The 19448-nt window shown below is 35.8% G+C and overlaps 1 protein-coding gene and 1 pseudogene across 6 annotated transcripts in view; both read left to right on the top strand.

Moving 5' to 3' along the window:
- The window catches only part of EFCAB3 (EF-hand calcium binding domain 3), a 249031-nt gene that overhangs the window by 82888 nt on the left and 146695 nt on the right, over positions 1–19448 (top strand). For all 6 annotated transcript variants that reach the window (XM_047708870.1, XM_047708871.1, XM_047708868.1 and 3 more), the window contains 11 exons: positions 110–214; positions 950–1003; positions 2987–3085; positions 4571–4624; positions 5248–5352; positions 5893–5943; positions 7132–7236; positions 12345–12398; positions 13654–13758; positions 16812–16865; positions 17441–17545. In XM_047708870.1, coding sequence (XP_047564826.1) covers positions 110–214; positions 950–1003; positions 2987–3085; positions 4571–4624; positions 5248–5352; positions 5893–5943; positions 7132–7236; positions 12345–12398; positions 13654–13758; positions 16812–16865; positions 17441–17545 — 891 coding nt within the window. The remainder of the gene's footprint in view (positions 1–109; positions 215–949; positions 1004–2986; positions 3086–4570; positions 4625–5247; positions 5353–5892; positions 5944–7131; positions 7237–12344; positions 12399–13653; positions 13759–16811; positions 16866–17440; positions 17546–19448) is intronic.
- On the top strand, positions 14120–14874 carry LOC125087985 (PRELI domain-containing protein 1, mitochondrial-like; annotated as a pseudogene).

Raw genomic sequence — 19448 nt, 5'->3', positions numbered from 1 at the left:
TCTGGTATTAGAGAAAAGACTAGAGCAGCAGAAGTGTATGTCTAGATGATTTAAAATAATTAGATTGTCCCTTCATATTTTAACCTACAACTGTTCCATCTTTTCAAAGGAGAAAAGATTGATGCCAGTGACCTACAAAATATTCTGAAAGACATGGGGATTGAGCTTACAGATAAGGAGCACAAGCACTTGCTGAAAACACTACCCATTGATGGTAAGTAAATGCCACATAAATGCCAACTTGCCATCCAGGGAACTTGATTTAATGGGTCAATGTGACTCATTCTCAATCTTTTAATAGTACATTTTTGCCTAAAAAATGCCTTAGATTGATAGAAATTCTGTCATTACCTCTTCGAACACAATTTTAGATTCATCACTACATTGCCATATAGTTGTCCAAGTGACTAATACTTCCCCTTCAGATCAGCCACAGTTTTTCAATCAGAGCAACGAAAAATCAGAAGGAGAAATAGGACATCAGTGGAATAAAAAGAAAGACATGGGCACCTGGGTGGCTCAGTTGGTTAAGCAACTGCCTTCAGCTCAGATCACTATCCTGGAGTCCCTGGATGGAGTCCCACATCAGGCTCCCTGCCCAGCAGGGAGTCTGCTTCTCCCTCTGACCCTCCCCCTTCTCACGTTCTCTCTCTTTCTCCCTCTCTCAAATAAATAAAAAATATGAAAAAAAAGAAAGACACAATTTAATGTATTTTTTAGAATTGCACCATGAGAGAGTTCAATAAATGTCTCTAATTCCAAAGAGTTGGTATGTTTGTCACTATGGAAAACACTTATATTTTTAAATGTCCTTATTGTATAACTATAAAATAGGTTAATTTTTAAAGCAAATCATTGAAATGTATCTTCTATGGTCATATAATTTATAATGATTTGGTGACTCTTCATACCAATTTCCTAGAGATCTGAACTGTGCCTTCTCTTACAGCTCATGAAAAGGTGTTTCAGAACAGGTTGCTGAAGGGTGTGAGATATAATAAAAGTGAGTAAGAAGTACAAAGAGGAGACATATGAAATATCCTTAAGCCTTAAATTTTTAAAATTTTATTTAAATTTAAGTTAGTTAACATATAGTAACATATTTTTTAACATATTTTAAACATAACATTTAAGTTAGTTAACATATAGTATTGGTTTCAGGAGTAGAATTTAATGATTCATCAGTTACATAGAATACCCAGTGCTCATCCCAACGAGTGCCCTCCTTAATCCCCATCACCTGTCAAGCCCATTCCCCCACCCACCTACCCTCCAGCAACCCTCAGTTGGTTCTCTATAATTAAGAGTCTCTCTGGTTTGCCTCCCTCTCTGTTATTTTACTTTTCCTTCCCTTCTTCTGTGTTCATCTGTTTTGTTTCTTAATTCTGCATATGAGTAAAATCATATTGTATTTGTCTTTCTCTGACTTATTTCATTTAGCGTAATATGCTCTAGTTCCATCCACATCATTGCAAATGGCAAGATTTCATTCTTTTTGATGGCTGAATAATATTTCTCTGTGTGTGCATGTGCGTGCGTGTGTGTGTGTGTGTGTGTGTACCACATCTTTAACCATTCATCAGTTGAAGGACATTTGGGCTCTCTCCCTAGTTATCATTAAATTTATACCAATAGATTATAACACATTTTGCTGCTTGTATCACATCTGTGTTTTTCCTGGTAATAACCCTTACTTTGTCTTAGATGAAAGTTTTCTACTGGGTTGCATTTTTCAGGCTTTCTCTGAAGAAACATATGAACAGAAATAAAGATGGAAGGAAAGATAGGAGGAGGGAAGAAAGAAAGCAAGGAAGGAAGTGGGGAGGAAGGAGGAAAGTGGGACGCAGAAAGGAAGGTTTAACATTTATTCCAAAATGTGAGCAGGAGCAGAGAAAATAATCTGAGAGTAAGAGTTTAGGAAACAAATACGATCTCTGTTTCTGTGTGGAGATTTTTGTTCAGTGCTGTTCAGTTACAGCTGCGCAGCCCTGTCCCACCTCACTTTGTCCTGGGCCTGTATGTCTAACACTGGAAGAAACAAGTTCTAATTCTAACTTTTAATTCTTTAAATTGTAACTCTGCTTGTAAGGAATCATGAAAATCTATTGTGGTTTTGTTCTTTGCCTGAAAATTTTCGCAGTTATACTAGATTAGGAAGTCATTCTCTTTCAGCATGTGTATTCACATAACAGTAAACAACTATTACTATCTTAAAGAGGTGTTTATACCCCCGTGTTCCTTGAGGTATTATTCACAATACTGAAGACACAGAAACAATGTATCTATGGACAGATGAATGAATAAAGAAAATAGGAGATACACACACACACACACACACACACACACACATTAGAATATTACTCAGCTATAAAAAAGAAGGAAGTCTTGCCATTTACAACAACATGGATGAATCTTGAGGACATTATGCTAAGTGAAATAAGTCACACAGAAAAAAACAGTCTGATATGATACTATATGATTTCACTTATATCTGGAATCCAGAAAAAACAAACAAACAAACAAACAAACCCAGAACTGATTGATAGTTGCCAGAGGCAGGGGAATGGGGAAGGGAATGGGTGAAGATAATCAAAGAATACAAACCTCCAGCTATAAGGAGTAAATTCTGGAGATATCATGTACAACATGTACAACATAGTGACTGTAGTTGACAATACTATATCGTATTTGTGGAAATTGCTTAAAGAGTAAATCTTAACTACACACACACACACACACACAATGTAACTGTGAGATGATGGATGTGTTAACTAACCTTATTGTGGGAACCATTTTGCAATATACGTATATCAAATCATTACATTGTATACCTTAAACTTATACAATTTTATATGTCAGTTATATCTCAATAAAGCTGGGGGAAAACAGTATATTGCCTGTTAGTTAAAGAAAATAATATGTGTTTACACATTTTTCTAAATACTTATAATCATTCCATTTTTTCCCTTTCCTTTCATGTTTTAAGGGGGGAAGGTTGATGTAAATAATCTGGATCCTGTTTTAGAAGCCATGGAGGTCAAGCTTACAGAACAGGAACTCAATCTGTTAAAGGATCTTCTGAGTGGTGAGCCCTATGGAAAACACTGTGATTTTAAAAGATGTTGAGCTTGCAGGATTAACTGTGACTGTTTCAAATGTTTAAATTATTTGTTGCCTGAAGCCATGTGAATAGCTTTTACAAGAACTCAAGGGGCAAAAAGGCCATTTATTTTTGTTGATTTAAAATCTGTAATCTGTTTCTTTATACATACATCTCGGGGTAGGGATAGGTGCTAGTGAGAAGGGGAGGGATTACTGTTGTCTGGTTTTACAAAAATAGGATCTGTAATGTATTTTTTCTCACTGTGCCATATATCTCTGACATCAACCCAGGTTATAACCCAATCCATTCACCCATTCTTCATTTCTCTGTTCATGGATCTGAGATGGCTTTATTTTTGTGGTCACTATAACAAGTTAACAGAAAAATAAGTATAGTATTATTAACTTTGAAAAAATATATATAGTATACCTTTATAAACATAAGGAAAGTCTGGAAGGATATACACAAAACTGTTAGTAATGGTGAGGAGTAGTCATGAAACTGAGGAGAGGTAAATTCACCTTTTCTTCATACACTTATATATTTTTTAATTTGTTACACAAAGTATGTTTTAAAATTCTAACTTTTTAATCTCAATTTATTTTGCTTTTAATTAAAGATTAATGCAAATGGTCTGGTAAAATGTTAGGATTTGGGCTGTGTTCTTATCCACCAATTAGGTTTCGGGAATCACTAAGTTGACCACTTAAGTAATTAGCTTCTCTCTAAAATCCCTCACTGTTAACACAGCAGTGTTTCATCAACACGTGGTACCACAAGATAATACTCCTTATGAACCTTGAGAAACATGCATCATTTCATGAACTAAGTAAATGTAACATTGAAGGACTGCCCAAATCACACAAAGCCACGAAAAATGTGGACCTGGCAGAGTTCCAACATTTAATAATTGAAGAAAAATTCTACATGAATAATGATGAGATAGGACATTCAATATACAAAATATGGATTTCAAAAGATTTAAAGGAACCCTTAGGAAAAGTCAATCATTTTCATAAAGGTTATTTTTCTACATCTTGTTTCAAAGTTCAAAAGGATACTGTAGTGTACAATTACCTAACTTTCTTGGAAAAAAATATCTCAACACACTTGTAGAAGTCAGTGTTGCTTCATTGCTTCTCCTAAGAATTATTTTACAGCCTATAGAATAACTATTAGAATAGCTATAATTACAACCTGAATTTTCTTAAATATTAGATAAGATAAACTTGTTTTCACAATTTTCATTTTTATTATTTAATACAACATTTTAAGATCACTTTTATTCATTATTTACTATTAAATCCTGGTCTTCATTATAAATGAATTTATTTGCTTTGGTCATCTTCGAACATTAAATCTTAAATAAAAAGGACTTCTTAAAAAAAAAAAAAGAACTTCTTGTCTTATGTATCTTTTTTCTGAGTCCATGATACTGTTTTTCTCTGATTAAACTTTGTCTTATAGGCTATAAGAAAGTTGATCTGAAAAACCTGATGGATAAGGTAGAAGCTGTTACAGGTGAGGAAGAAATTACCAATTATATATGATTCTGATTCTTTATACGTATTTTTATTATGTTATGTTAATCACCATACAGTACATCATTAGATTTTTATGTAGCGTTTCATGATTAGTTGTGATTCTTCATACATATTCTTTCCTGTTCTTTCCTGAAAATTCTTTCTTTCCTGTTATTCCCTTTAAATTATGCTATTTTTAATAAACTGATTGTAGTTTGATTTCCTAGACTTTGACTTTGGTTTGTCAAAGTTTCAACAATAAAACATAGTGCCACATTTTGTTAGGCCGTATGATCTCTTTTTTTCCAAATGAAGGTATTTACTAAAAAAGAGGTTAGTGTAATAAAAAGAGACTAAAGTTTTATTACCTACTAGTAATCTCTCACAATAGAAAATTATGAAATGCATAATTATGTACTCTCTTATTTTGTCTCTATTATTACTAAAGTTGTGGAAATAAACACTTCAATGTTCTGCCGTAACTATACTCAAACAGGACTCATTTGACTTTGTTATGCATTAAGTAGTTGGGGTTAATACAGTAGTAGAAGATTTCATCATGATTTGGAATAATGAGATGGTTCTTTAAAATCAAACGTTACCATATTTATCCTTTTGAAGGAGAGGAATTTGATGTCAATGACATAGGAACAATTCTAAGAAACATGGGAATAGAACTCACAGATAAAGAACTCTCACAACTGATGAAAACTCTGCCAGTTGATAGTGAGTATTTCAAATAAAAATATAGTCATCTGAGGAAGCATATTGTTAAATTGCAAAAACTCTAAAATTGTCTCTATCTTATTGCTTGTCAGAAATTATCTTATGAGCCATGTTACATAATTTTAAATGACTCTATTGTACCTTAAAATGTTATCTGTGCCATTTAATCTTTAGTTTGAGAATCAAGCATTGTGTTATCATGACTCCTATCATCAGGGTTCACTTAATATCTTTTATATAATTATATATTTTGTAACTTTTGAGTCTATCAAGAGATCTGAAATTTAAGCCAGAATAAATAAGAAAAAAGAAAGAGAAATCTAATAGGGCAAAATGAAAATATTGCAAAAGAAAAGGAAAAGATATATTTTAGAATGGTTGAGTGTCAGTATCCCCATGCCCTATAATTTCATTGTTTGCCACTAAATCAGAAAATTTCTAAGGCAGTTCGTAAATATGTCTTACTGGAATTGCTGATTCTTACTGTCAGTGAAGCTCCACTATGAAGTTTCTGTGATCTGAACAATGTTTTCCTTACAGATGGAAAGGTCTACCAAAGAAGGTTGCTGGATGGCATAAAATTTCTTAAAGGTGAGGGAGAAGCTTACTAAGACACAAATTAATCTGAGGTCATCATGTTTGGCATTTCTACTAATTCCTTGTGATTAAATTGTCAACCTTGATACCTAACACATTATTACATAATTTTGGTTTTTTTATAGATCAGGGTGTTCTTTAGGAGATCATTTCTTATGATGTAACTTGGAAAGAACTCCCATGCTCTCTTGGGATTTCTCAAACTTTGATAGAAAAAGAGATTATCAGAGCCCAGGCTGTACAGCAAAAGTAAAGGGAAATTAGCATTTCTTCAGTTAGTTTATTCAGCAGCAAGAGACTACTAATCTGACATTTAGACCAAAGGAGAGAGAGAGAACAAGAGAGCTCTAGAAAGCCTTCAAGAAATTGAAGGAACATAGGACTGAATAGACAGACAGAAAGCAGGCCAGGAAGAAGGTCATGTCTAAGCAAGGTTCCCAAAACTCCCTTCGTGATATCTGCCAAATCCACACAGTATTTGTAGTATTATTGATATTTTCGTTTAAACTGATTTACTTTTAACTTGAATTTTAAAAATATGTTAAATGGTAATGGAGAACCAGCATCCTTTAGCATAACTAGAAGTTAACTGTAAAAATAAACACAATGAGGAATTTGTGAAACAAAACAGAGGATCATAAGGGAAGGGAGGGAAAAATGAAACAAGATGAAATCAGAGAGGGAGACAAAATGTAAGAGTCTCTTAATCTCAGGAAACAAACAGGATTGCTGGAGGGGAAGGGGATGCAAGAACAGGGATGGCTGGGTGATGGACACTGGGGAGCGTACGTGCTATGGTGAGTGTTGTGAATTGTGTAAGACTGATGAATCACAGACCTGTACCCCTGAAACAAATAGCACATTATATGTTAATAAAAAAAATAAACACAATGAAAGTGAGACAATAGTCATTTGAGACACAGGAATTATTATCACCTTACTAGAATTCTCTGAGAAGTCATTCCATCACCTTTCAGTTTTTATTCTAGGTATGCTTATATGAAGATTAAAATTAAAACAGTATGTTCTAATTCTAACTCTTATTTTTTACTCTGTCTTCTTCTCATGAGGCTTTGGTCCTTTGGATGAATATGATAACCATAATCCTCAGGAGGGTGAGAGTTTATCCAACAATTTAGGGACATTAACTTCTGCTTCTACATCTGTCTCTCTTTCCATAAGGCGGGAAGATTGATTCCAGTAAAGTGGATGCAGTTTTGGAAAACATAGGAATGGACCTTACTGAAAAGGAGCTTAAAGACATAACACAAAATCTGCCAGTTGATGGTGAGCATTTTAGATACCATTAAACACTAGAGAAAAACTTCTTTTATAAGCCTATTTATAACAATCGTTAAAAATGCTTCTTTGGCATCAAGAAGGCATTCTGAAAAGCTTAGGGAAAAAACTCAGGTCCAAAGAAAGAACCCATCCTATCTCTTGCTAGTCTTATGTGCAAATTAGAGAAGGATTTCGGGTTATCTCTGTTTTTTTCACTCAGCCTTACCTTTTTTCTCCCTATGGAGTAGGGAGAATTGGTAAGTATTGCTCAAATTCTGCTTGAACTCTTTGGCCACATTTGCTACATGACATCAGTATTTATAAAACAGATACTGAATATAGGGATGGTGATCTTTAATGTTCTTTTTATTTTAATGGCTAGAGAATAGCAGCTCTATCTGGCTGCCATCTCAGTATTTGTTTGTCACTTCCACCTAGGTCCTATAGAGAAAAGTCTGTTGCAGACAACTTAGAATAGTTCTTCTCTAAGTTTATAACTAGGATGATGTCAAAGCACCACTTCCACCAAACACTGTTATTAAAGCAATCACAAAACACTGCCCAGACTCAATCTAAGTTCTCGGTGGGAGGCGTATCAGGCACGTTGTAATGAGGTCTGTGGGACAGGACATACATAGCTCAGCCATCCTTGAAAATTATGTTCTGCCACAGCTTTTTTACTCAGCATACAAGTCTTAGATTCGCCTATATTGTTGCTCGTGTCAATAATTTGTTTGAATTGCTGAATAATATTCTTTTATATAAATATACCACAGTATGTTATCACTTCTACTATTATTGGGCCTATGCTTTTTTAAGCTTTTCACTAGCACGAATAAAACTGCTATGAACATTCTTATATGAGACATTTTTTGTTTGAGATATTTTTGAACATGTGTTTACTATTCTTCTGGGTAGATACCAGGAGTAGAAATGCTGCCTCCCAGGGTAAATGTGGCTTTAGTTTTGTAAGTATCTGTTAGGTAATTTTCCAAAGTGAATGTACCATCTTATACTCCCACCAACAACATCTGAAGGTTCTCTTAGCTCAACTCCTCACCAACATTTGTTATTATCATTGTTTTTAATTTTAGTCCTCTGGTTAGTGTGTGATGCTATCTCAGTATGGCTTGATTTTACATTTCCTTGATGATTAATTATATTGAGAACTTTTCCAAGTGTTTATTAGTCATTTATACTTTTTTAATAAAATATCTATTCAAATTGTTTGCCCACTTTTTTATCTGATTGTTTGTCCAACCACTTGGGAAATGGTTGTTTCTCTTTCATACCTACATTCTAGGAGTGCTTAGTTTCTTTTTGTCTTTCTGCTTCATTATTAAATGAAGCAGTGTAAGGCCATACATTTTCTTCTGAACGCAGCTTCACTACATCCTTTTGGTTTGGATATGAAGAGTTTTCTTAATCATTACTTTCTACTAACTTATAATTGATATAAAAATTATCTAGTATCTAGAAGTATATTTCTTATTTTCTTTTTAAGTCTTTTATTTATTATATATAAACTTTGGAGTTCTACCAGATAATGTGGCCACTGAAATGTTAAAAAGAATCTCTGTTTTGTTAAAGGTTTCATTATGGCCATGTACTTTATCAATTTTTGTAAATCTGTAGGCATATAAAAATAATGTATAGTCTCTAGAGAGTGCACATAGATTTTTTTATTAATTATTTTTATTAGCATTTAATGTATTATTTGCCCCAGGAGTACAGTTAGTGAATTGTCAGGCTTACACACTTCACAGCACTCACCAGTGCACATAGATTTCTATACATGTATTATGAAATCAAGTTTATCAGTAGTATTATTCAATTCCTTTGTATCTTTACTTCTATTTTGTCTACAAAATATATCTTCTTCCATTTAGAGGGTTAACATCTCCTATTAAATTGAATTTTTATAAGATTCTTCTTGGAGCATGAGGGTGGTTCAGTCAGTTGGGTGTCTGACTCTTAATTTTGGCTTAGGTCATGTTCTCACTCCTTTATTTTCAATCTTCATTATCATTTGGTTGAAATATATTTTGCAAAGTCATCATATTGCTGGGTTTTTAAGGAACTCATTTGATAATCTTTCCTTTTTTTAATGAGAAATTTCCATCTGTTCAGATTTGGTGTAATACTAGACATATATATTTATTTTATTTTGTGTTTATTATTCATTTTCTACTATTGTTTTCTTTTTTCTTATGCTTATTATTACCAGTTGGTTCAAGTTGTCATTCATTATATTTGTTTTCTTCTTAATTAATTTTGAAGGTCCAGAGGAGGGTCACATTTCATTAATTCTTACATTTCTTTTCTTCTCATTCACTGTCATACTTACCTATAACTTAATTATTATTTGCAACATACTGTTATGTACAAATAATACATGTTATTATTTGCAAAAATACTGTTTTTTTCTTCATCAAGATACCTTTACCCATCAGATATTTTATTTCAGCTTTATCCCTTCCTCCCCACCCCCCACCCTACAATCCCAATATGCAAAAACTTTTAGAATACTCTTATTCTTCCCACAATTTCCTCTACTCCCCACCATGAGATCTTTGGAATGTCTTTCCTTCCTCAGCTATAACATTTTCAATTCTCACAATCAATCAACTCCTAAAATATCTCTTACATAATCTCCCTTCTATTTCAAGATTCTTTATTTAGCACTTAATATTACATATTCCATAACATAACTTACAGAAAAGAAGGTAGCATCTGTTCTGGCATCTCTATTTCCACCACCTCAGGAAAATAAATGTTTCTGCCCACCTGTTTTGTTCCTTCTTGGTCTCTTAGGAATCAGAGGAATTGGAATACCCTCATACTGGCCTTGACTGAGCTTCCTCAGGGTCTTTAGCATTCTAAATGCCAAGTGTTTCCCAGGATCTACTACTTTCCAGTTCTGTTCCTGTGCTCTGACACCTCTCTGCTGCTTCCCTCGTTGAGGGCAGAAAGAACCCCATGCCCATTCTTTCCTCCAAGACACAACCAAGCCCAAGAGTTGACAGAGCCCCAGCATCCTAGAAAGACCATCAACATTTGAATTTCAAAAAGCAAACAGCTTTGGGGCGCCTGGGTGTTTCACTGGGTTAAAGCCTCTGCTTTCAGCTCAGGTCATGATCTCAGGGTCCTGGGATCGAGCCCTGCATCCGACTCTCTGCTCAGCAGGGAGCCTGCTTCCCTTCCTCTCTCTGCCTGCCTCTCTGCCTACTTGTGATCTGTCTGTCAAATGAATAAATAAAATCCTTTAAAAAAAAAAAGCAAACAGCTTTGAGATAGTAGTAAAAGGGACTGGAGCATGTTCACAAAAGCCCTTCCAATTTTTTATTAAAGTAAATACAAAAAAGGATACCATTATAAGTAAAGGAAAATGATCAACTTTGGTTTTAAAAAATTTTCCTTGTCACACAGATGTCTCAGTTCCTACTAATAGATTCCTCCTCAACTGAGATGAACTTGGAATATTTTAATGAAAGAGAACTCCCTCCACTTAGATGGCCTATGGCAGAGAGCCCTTTCATCTTGGGTCAGAGTGATGTGGTTCATATATACAATGGAATAATTACTCAACAATCAGAAAGGGTGAATACCCACCATTTGAATTGTCATGGATGGACCTGGAGAGGATTATACCAAGTGAAATAAGTCAAACAGAGAAAGACAATTTTCATATATATGGTTTCACTCATAGTGGAACATAAGGAATAGCACAGAGGACCACAGTGGAAGGGAGAGAAAGCTGAACGGAAAGAAATCAGAGAACCAAACAAACCATGAGAGACTTTGGAATCCAGGAACTAAACTGAGAGTCACAGAAGGGGGGAGGGTAACCGAAGGCACCTGTTGTGATGAGCACTGGGTGTTATACACAACTAATGAATCATTGAACACTACATCAAAAACTAACCATATGTTGGCCAACGGAACATAATAAAAAAACATGGAAACCACAAAAAAAAGTTTTCCCAGTAATAAACCAGATAAAGAAAAAGATGAACAGACAACCATAGTGACCCATGTACAATGACAGGCCTGAAAATTATAATCCCCTCCAAGGATCCCATTTCTCCTTCATGATAGGCTTGGTTAACTATAATAATCCAGGTAAACCAACACACATTTTTCATTTTGCCCTGACCTGTAATTGGTACTGATGCAGAAGTTACTAGTGGTACATAAACAATGACTCTTGGAACACTGAAAAAAATAAATTAAATTAAAAAAAAAAAAGATGTTGTTAGTGGCCAGGAATACTTTAACAGACAAAGAATAAGGTCCAAAAATTCTCACCACAGAATTAGCAACTTATTAGTAATTGATAGACTTTTCTGGCCATTGTGCTGGCACTTTGTTGGTACTCAAAAACAGGTTTGTTGAATTAATGATTAACTACACTTTATACCATGTTTCCTAGGTTATAGCTAGATTTTCTCATCAACATGGAGTATTATTTTGCTGGGGGAGAAAAAGCACTTTTCTTTTCAGAAACTAAATGACATGAATTAATCACTTTTTTTCCCTGAGCACAATATATTGGAAATGCTGGAATATTAATTGTATTCGGGAAATAATTATGCTTACTGTCATTCAAGCTGTCATCCTTCCTCTTCTATCTTCTTATGAAGAATGTAGCAAAAGGTTAAATTTTCGTGTGTGTGTGTGTGTATAGTATGAAACCAGCTCTATTTTTATATTGAGGTATAATTTTTTATATTGAGGTTGTAATTAACATATAACATTATATTAGTTCAGACTTATAACATGATTCAATATTTATATTATTATAATATATATGTATATGTGTATATACATATCAAAATGATCACAATTGACACCCATCACTACACAGTTACATTTTTTTTGTTGTGATGAGAACCTTACAGATCTACTCTCTTAGCAACTTTCAAATATTATTTCAGTATTAACTATAGTTATACTGTATGTTATATCCCCAAGACTTACTTTAAACTGAAAGTGTGTACCTGCAAAAGGTTAAATTTTCTAAAGCAAATAAATACTAAGTTTTTCTGCTCTCTGTAACATATTTTCTTGGTCTCATTGTCATGTTTCCATCCAATTTATTCCTTGTCTTACAGTTAAAGGTAAAGTTGATCTGGAAAAGCTGATGAATGAAGTAAAATCTTTCTCAGGTGAGTAAAACATTACTAAGACAATTCTAACCCTATGTTATATTTTGAATAGTGTTTTCCTAATATTATACCATAAATTTATTAATGTTGATATTTTACGTATTTTAATGAAATATTTATATTCAACTTTACTTCTGCATTTGATTTTGAATTATCTAGGGTTTGGCTATAAAAGTCAGTGGTAAGGGGTGCCTGGGTGGCTCAGTTGGTTAAACATCTGCCTTTAGCTCAGGTCATGAGCCCCACATGGGTCTCCCTGCTCAATGGGGAATCTGCTTCTCTCTCTCCCTCTGCCCCTGCCCCCAATTCGTACTTGTGTTTTCTCTCTCTCCTTTCACACTCTCTCTCAAGTAAATAAATAAAATCTTTAAAAAATAAATAAATAAGTGGTGATACTTGAGTCATAAATTATATTTTCTGTAGTTCCTACCAGTATTATACTGACCTTAACTGGTGTTTAAATCAGAGGTTTAACAAATTGGCTATCCATGAATTGAGTCCAACCTGTAGTCAAGTTTATAAGATTTGGCAACACTAGCCCTATATTCCCTCACGACAGTAACTGGTATATTGTCTCTTTGGACAAGGCCTGTGTTATCTAGTTCACCATAGCTAGTTTCACTAATTTCTTCTACCCTCAGCCTCCTACAATCTTGTGTTAATAACTGCTGGCTTAAATCACCAAATGTGGGTAGGCACAGAATATAGGAAGAGGAATATTTTTAGAAAATTAAGTTGGTAAGATTGCTTTAAATAATAATCGCATGATTCAGTATTAAAAAGAAAAAAAGGGGGGCGCCTGGGTGGCTCAGTGGGTTAAAGCCTCTGCCTTCGGCTCAGGTCATGATCCCAGGGTCCTGGGATCAAGCCCCGCATCGGGCTCTCTGCTCAGCGGGGAGCCTGCTTCCTTCTCTCTCTCTCTCTGCCTGCCTCTCTGCTTACTTGTAATCTCTGTCTGTCAAATAAATAAATAAAATCTTAAAAAAAAAAAAAAGAAAGAAAAAAAGGCTAGGTATCCTAAATTACTGGCCAATTATATAACCTGATTTTCTTCTATGGTATCTTGCCATTAGTCTTAGGAGATCATTCTATGAAGAATCAAGGAGTAAGTTCTGCCTCATTATCCTTAAACACTGTTATAATATGTGAGAATATGAAAGTTAGAATGGCACTCTTTAAACCAGCTTTTCATTATTTTGGATAATTTTAATGTCCTAAAATTGTCATGCATCAATAATTCATTTTTCTTTCAAAGGAGGCAAAGTAGATGCTAATAAACTTGGAAGTGTCTTGGAAAACTGGGGGATTGAGCTCACACCTAATGAACTTTTGAATTTGGTGAAGACACTGCCACTTGATGGTAAGTCTTATGGGTGCTATAAGCCTAGTTCTGTGGAATTGTTTCCACATGTGAAAAATGACAAAATAGTTGCAAATAACACCCAGAGTTCATCACAACACATGCCCTCCTTAATACCCACATAATGAATCACTGGACACTACATCAAAAACTGATGATGTACCCTATGCTGGCTAACTGAACATTTAAAAAAAAAAGAGGTGCGCGGCTCCATAACTCCTCACGGCGGTGGCGGCTCCTTGGCCGCGGCGCGGTGGTGACTGAGCTGCGAGCCTGCCGGGCGTGCGCCGAGCCCCGGCCCGGTCTCCGCGTGCCCCACCCCGCGGCTTCGCACCCCAGATGCTGCGCGGGTGCTGAGCCCGCCCCGGCCGGGACGATGGTGAAGTCTTTCCTGGGCCAGAGAGTGCTCCGGAGTTCCTGGGACCAAGTGTTCGCTGCCGTCTGGCAGCGGTACCCGAATCCCTATAGCAAATATGTCGACGGAAGACATAGTGCACCGGGAGGTGACCCCTGACCAGAAACTCCTGTCCCGGTGTCTCCTGACCAAGACCAACAGGATGCCCGGCTGGGCCGAGCGACTGTTTCCTGCCAATGTCGCTCACTCGGTGTACATCCTGGAGGATTCTATTGTGGACCCGCCGAACCAGACCATGACCGCCTTCACCTGGAACATCAACACGCCCGGCTGATGGTGGTGGAGGAACGATGTGTTTACCGTGTGAACTCTGATGACAGCGGCTGGACCGAGATCCGCGGGGAAGCCTGGGTCTCCTCTAGCTTATTTGGTGTCTCCAGAGCCGTCCAGGAGTTTGGTCTTGCCCGGTTCAAAAGCAATGTGACCAAGACTATGAAGGGCTTTGAGTACATCTTGGCCAAGCTGCAGGGTGAGGCCCCTTCCAAAACCCTCGTTGAGACAGCCAAGGAAGCCAAGGAGAAGGCGAAGGAGACAGCACTGGCAGCTACAGAGAAGGCCAAGGACCTTGCCAGCAAGGCAGCCACCAAGCAGCAGCACTTCGTGTAGCTAGCCCAGGCCCCGGCGCGGTAGGACACCTGACCACCCGGCTCAAGTCCCTCTGCCTGTCCCCCTTGTACTTTATTATTAAAAGTCAACTTCCAGCCCTTTCTGCTGTCTGGGTGGGTTGGGGCTGGGTGTCCTGTTTGGCACTGACAGTGCAGCAGGCACGTTGCCCACGTCTGAGCCAGGCCTGTGGATGCCCACATCCGGCACAGGGAGGGGCGGGGGCCTGCCCGGTCCCAGACAGTCCACCGGTACAGGACTAGGAAGCGCCAGACTGTAAGCTCCATGAGGGCAGGGACCTTTGTCATGTTCTCTGATGTGTCCCAAGTACCTGGAACAGTATCTAGCACATAACAGGCACTCAATAAATAGTTCTTGAATTCAAAAAAAAAAAAAAAAAGAAGAAGAAGAAGAAGAAAGAAAGAAAGAAGAGAAAAATTACAAATTAAAACGAAAAATGTTTTTTAAATATTAAAAAGTTAATGCAAATACAAAGAAAAATTTCATCACTTTGGATTTTTATTTAAAAATCGTCAGTCTAACCCATTTAAATTATAAGTTGCTATCAAAGGCAAAGTGCATTACTCAGCCCTCAGGTTGCTGATCAGCTGGATTTGTTTAAAAAAAAAAGGATTTCTTTTTTTTAAAGATTTTATTTATTTATTTGACAGAGAGAGATCACAAGTAGACGGAGAGGCAGGCAGAGAGAGAGAAAGAGGGAAGCAGGCTCCCTGCTGAGCAGAGAGCCCGATGCGGGACTCGATCCCAGGACCCTGAGATCATGACCTGAGCCGAAGGCAGCGGCTTAACCCACTGAGCCACCCAGGCGCCCAAAAAGGATTTTTTAAAAGATAAAGAAGAGAAGGAGGAAGGCATCCAGTTTTCCCAGCACCAGCTAATAATGTAGCTATATGTGTTTCTGCAGCATCGAATATATAGTTTGCCAATAAGTGGGTAGTTTTGTGCATTGAGAAAAAGCCACAATTCTTAACTTCCTCATTAGATTAAATAAAACCCAAAAAATTTATAAAAAATGTTTTTTAATCCAATAACCCAAAAAACCATTATTAATATTTTGGTACACTTCCTTCTAGTTCTCAGTAGATGATAGATTAATAGATAATATGTGTATATTAATTTACTTATAATTCTCACCTCTTCACAATATTAACATGTATATTTATCACAGAAACCTTGATGATGAAGATAAGTGAAAATAAAACCATCTCTTTTCCCAACTAAAAGCAACAACTATTATGAGAATTTTGATGTATATTTTTTCTAGTTCTCCATCTATGAATGTAGATTCTTTTTTTATTTGGCAACTTTGTGAATAAATCTTTGCAAATATTCCAAAATTTTTCAAGATAAATTCCTTGGTTTCACTTATTTGTGGAGCATAACAAATAGCATGGAGGACAAGGGGAGATGGAGAGGAGAAGGGAGTTGAGGGAAATTGGAAGGGGAGGTGAACCATGAGAGACTATGGACTCTGAAAAACGATCTGAGAATTTTGAAGGGGTGGGGGGTGGGAGGTTGGGGGCACCAGGTGGTGGGTATGGTAGAGGGCACGGATTGCATGGAGCACTGGTTGTGGTGCAAAAATAATGAACACTGTTATGCTGAAAAAATAAAAAATTAATAAAAAAAAAAAAGATAAATTCCTTAAGTAGAGTTGTAAAATGGAAGATATTTTGTTTGTTTTCTCACATATCCTTCCAGAATATTGTAATTTGATCTCCCACAAATAATATTTTAGGATGTTATTTTCTCTACATTCTCAATACAGGGGGGAGAAAAAGAGCATCTCATGATTATGATTTGCAATTCACTCCTTTACCATTGAGAGTGAACATTTTGGTATGTCTATTTATCTATTTGCATTTGAAATATTCCTATGCAAAGATTCTAAATTCTTCCTGAAATTAAAAGATGTGTATTTATATGGTGGCTACCTGAACATAATAGAAATAAATAAATAAATAAAGTGTGCTATCTTTCTGACTCCATTTTCAAAATATCTCATTTTTTATAGCTGATGGAAAAGTGTATCAGAAAAGGTTGATGAAGGACATAAAGTCTCTCAAACGTGAGTAAGAAGCACAGGGAAAGGACTGAATCTAAAACCGTTATTTGTGTTGTTAAAACATGAATCATCCTTTCCTATGTCATTGTATTTATTTATGCTTTCTTCAGTAAATCTGAATTTTACCAGATAAACCAAGCAGTTTCTTGCACTAAGATTTAGCAGAAAGTATTAAACTTTCTTGGATTTTCCTAACTCAACCCCAGAGAAACAAGATTTAAAACGCAAAACAAAATGTGAAGAAGGAACATTGTCAGATAAAGATTTCAGTCAAAAGCGGAGGCAAATAATTTGAAAGTGCAGACAACAAAAACAATATTATGTCAGTCATCTCTAGCTCTAGCTTTTCAAAATCCTAATAGAAAATTGAGAAGAATTTTTATTTTCCTATTCCTGGGCAAAACTGGGTTTTTGGTGTTTGTCTTGAAAACCTTAATAATACTAAGAAATGGATGAAATGTTTTTTATTGGAATAAAACACATGCTTGATGAAAAGGAATAATAACATAGCAGTGAATGCATGGTCCAGTTTTAGAAACATTCATTTTTACTATATTTCTTTTCTGCTCCTTACTTAGAAGGCGATGTTGATGTCAACAAGCTGGACACTCTTTTAGAAAACATGGGAATCAGCATCAAAGAAAAAGAGTTCATGGATCTGATAGAAAGACTGCCAGATGCTGGTAAGCACATAACTGTACTTTTTAAGGGGTACTTCTTGTTTTCATCTTTACTGAGATGTAATTGGCATATAACATTGTGTAAGCTTAAGTACAACCTGTTGATTTGACATATTTGCATATTGCAAAATGATTACTGCCATAGTTAACACCTCTGCGACATTACATAATTATCTTTTTTTTTATGGTGAAAACATTTAAGATCTACTCTTAGGAACTTTCAAGTATATAATACAGTGTTGTTAACTATAATCACCATTCTGTATTATATTCTCAGAATTCATTCACACTAGAAATGGGAGTTTATAACCTTTACCTAACATCTCTCCATTTTCCCACCTCCTCCCTCAGCCCCTGGCAATGATAATTCGACTGTTTCTATGACCTCAGTGTTTGCTTTTGTTATTTTTTAAAGTTTTATTTGAGAGCAGGGAAGGGCAGAAAGGGAAGGAGAGAGAGTCTTAAGCAGACTCCACACTAAGCTTGATCCCACCACCTTGAGATTACAACCTGAGTCGAAACCAAGAGTCAAATGCTCAACCAACAGTAGTACCTACACACCCCGAGTTCAGCATTTTTAGATTCCACATGTAAGTGATATCATATAGTATTAGTCTCTCTCCATCTAACTTATTTCACTTACCATAATACCCTCAAAGTTTATCCATGTTGTCACAAATGGCAAGATTTCCTTCTTTCTCGTGGCTGAGTAATTTTCTATTGTATATAATATACCACATCTTCTTTACCCATTCATCCACTGACAGACATATAACTTAACTATTGTGATTAACATTACAGTGAACATGGGAGTATATATATCTTTTTGAATCCTATTTCAAAGTGGGCTTTTAAATTTTATGCTGTGTTATGGGATTAATGGATCATATGGTAGTTCTATCTTTAATTTCTTAAGGAACCTCTATTCTGTTTTCCACAATGACTGCAATGACTGTTTATTCCCATCAACGAAGAGCAAGGGTTTCCTCTCCTCCACATCCCCACCAGCATTTGTTATCTCTTATCTTTCTGATGAGAGCCATTCTAATAAGTTTGAAGTGCTATCTCATTGTGGTTTTAATTTACATTTCCCTGATAATGAGTGATATTGAACACCTTTTCATGTATCTGTTGGCCACTTGTGTGTGTTCTTTGGAAAGATGGCTATTCAGTTCCTCTATCCATCTTAACCAGCAAGACTGTCATTCAGAATAGAAAGAAAGAGTTTCCCAAACAAACAAAAACTAAAGGAGTTCGTGACCACTAAACCAGCCCTGCAAGAAATTTTAAGGGGGACTCTCTAGGGTGAAAATAAAAAGACCAATAGCAACAAAGACTAGAAAGGACCAGAAAACATCACCAGAAACACCAGCTCTACAGGTAACACAATGGCACTAAATTCATATCTTTCAATAATCACTCTATAGTGTCATTTGAAATCAAGAAGGGTAATGCCTCCAGCTTTGTTCTTTCTCAGTATTGCTTTGACTATTCAGGGTCTTCTGTGGTTCCATATAAACTTAAGGATTTTTTTCCTATGTCTGTGAAAAACTACCATTGGAATTTTTATAGGAATTCGAGTGAATCTATAAATAACTTTTGGTAATACAGACATTTTAACAATATTAATTTTTCTGACCCATGAATGTGAGCTATATTTCCATTTGTTTTTTTTTTCAATTTTTTTCATCATGGTTTTATAGTTTTCATTGTATAGATCTTTCACCTCCTTATTTAAATTTATTTCCAAGTATTTTGTTGTTTCTTTTATGCCATTGTGAGTGGTATTATTTTCTTTATATCTTTTTCAAATATAAAGTTTATAGAAATGCAACTGGATTTCTGTATGCTGATTTTGTATACTGCAACTTTACTGAATTCATTGATTAGCTCTGACAGTTTTTGG

The sequence above is a fragment of the Lutra lutra genome, chromosome 16, assembly GCF_902655055.1.
Source record: "Lutra lutra chromosome 16, mLutLut1.2, whole genome shotgun sequence".
Classification (NCBI taxonomy): Eukaryota; Metazoa; Chordata; class Mammalia; order Carnivora; family Mustelidae; genus Lutra; species Lutra lutra.
The sequence above is the reverse complement of the archived record's forward strand: the minus strand, read 5'-3'. Positions and strand labels throughout refer to the sequence as shown.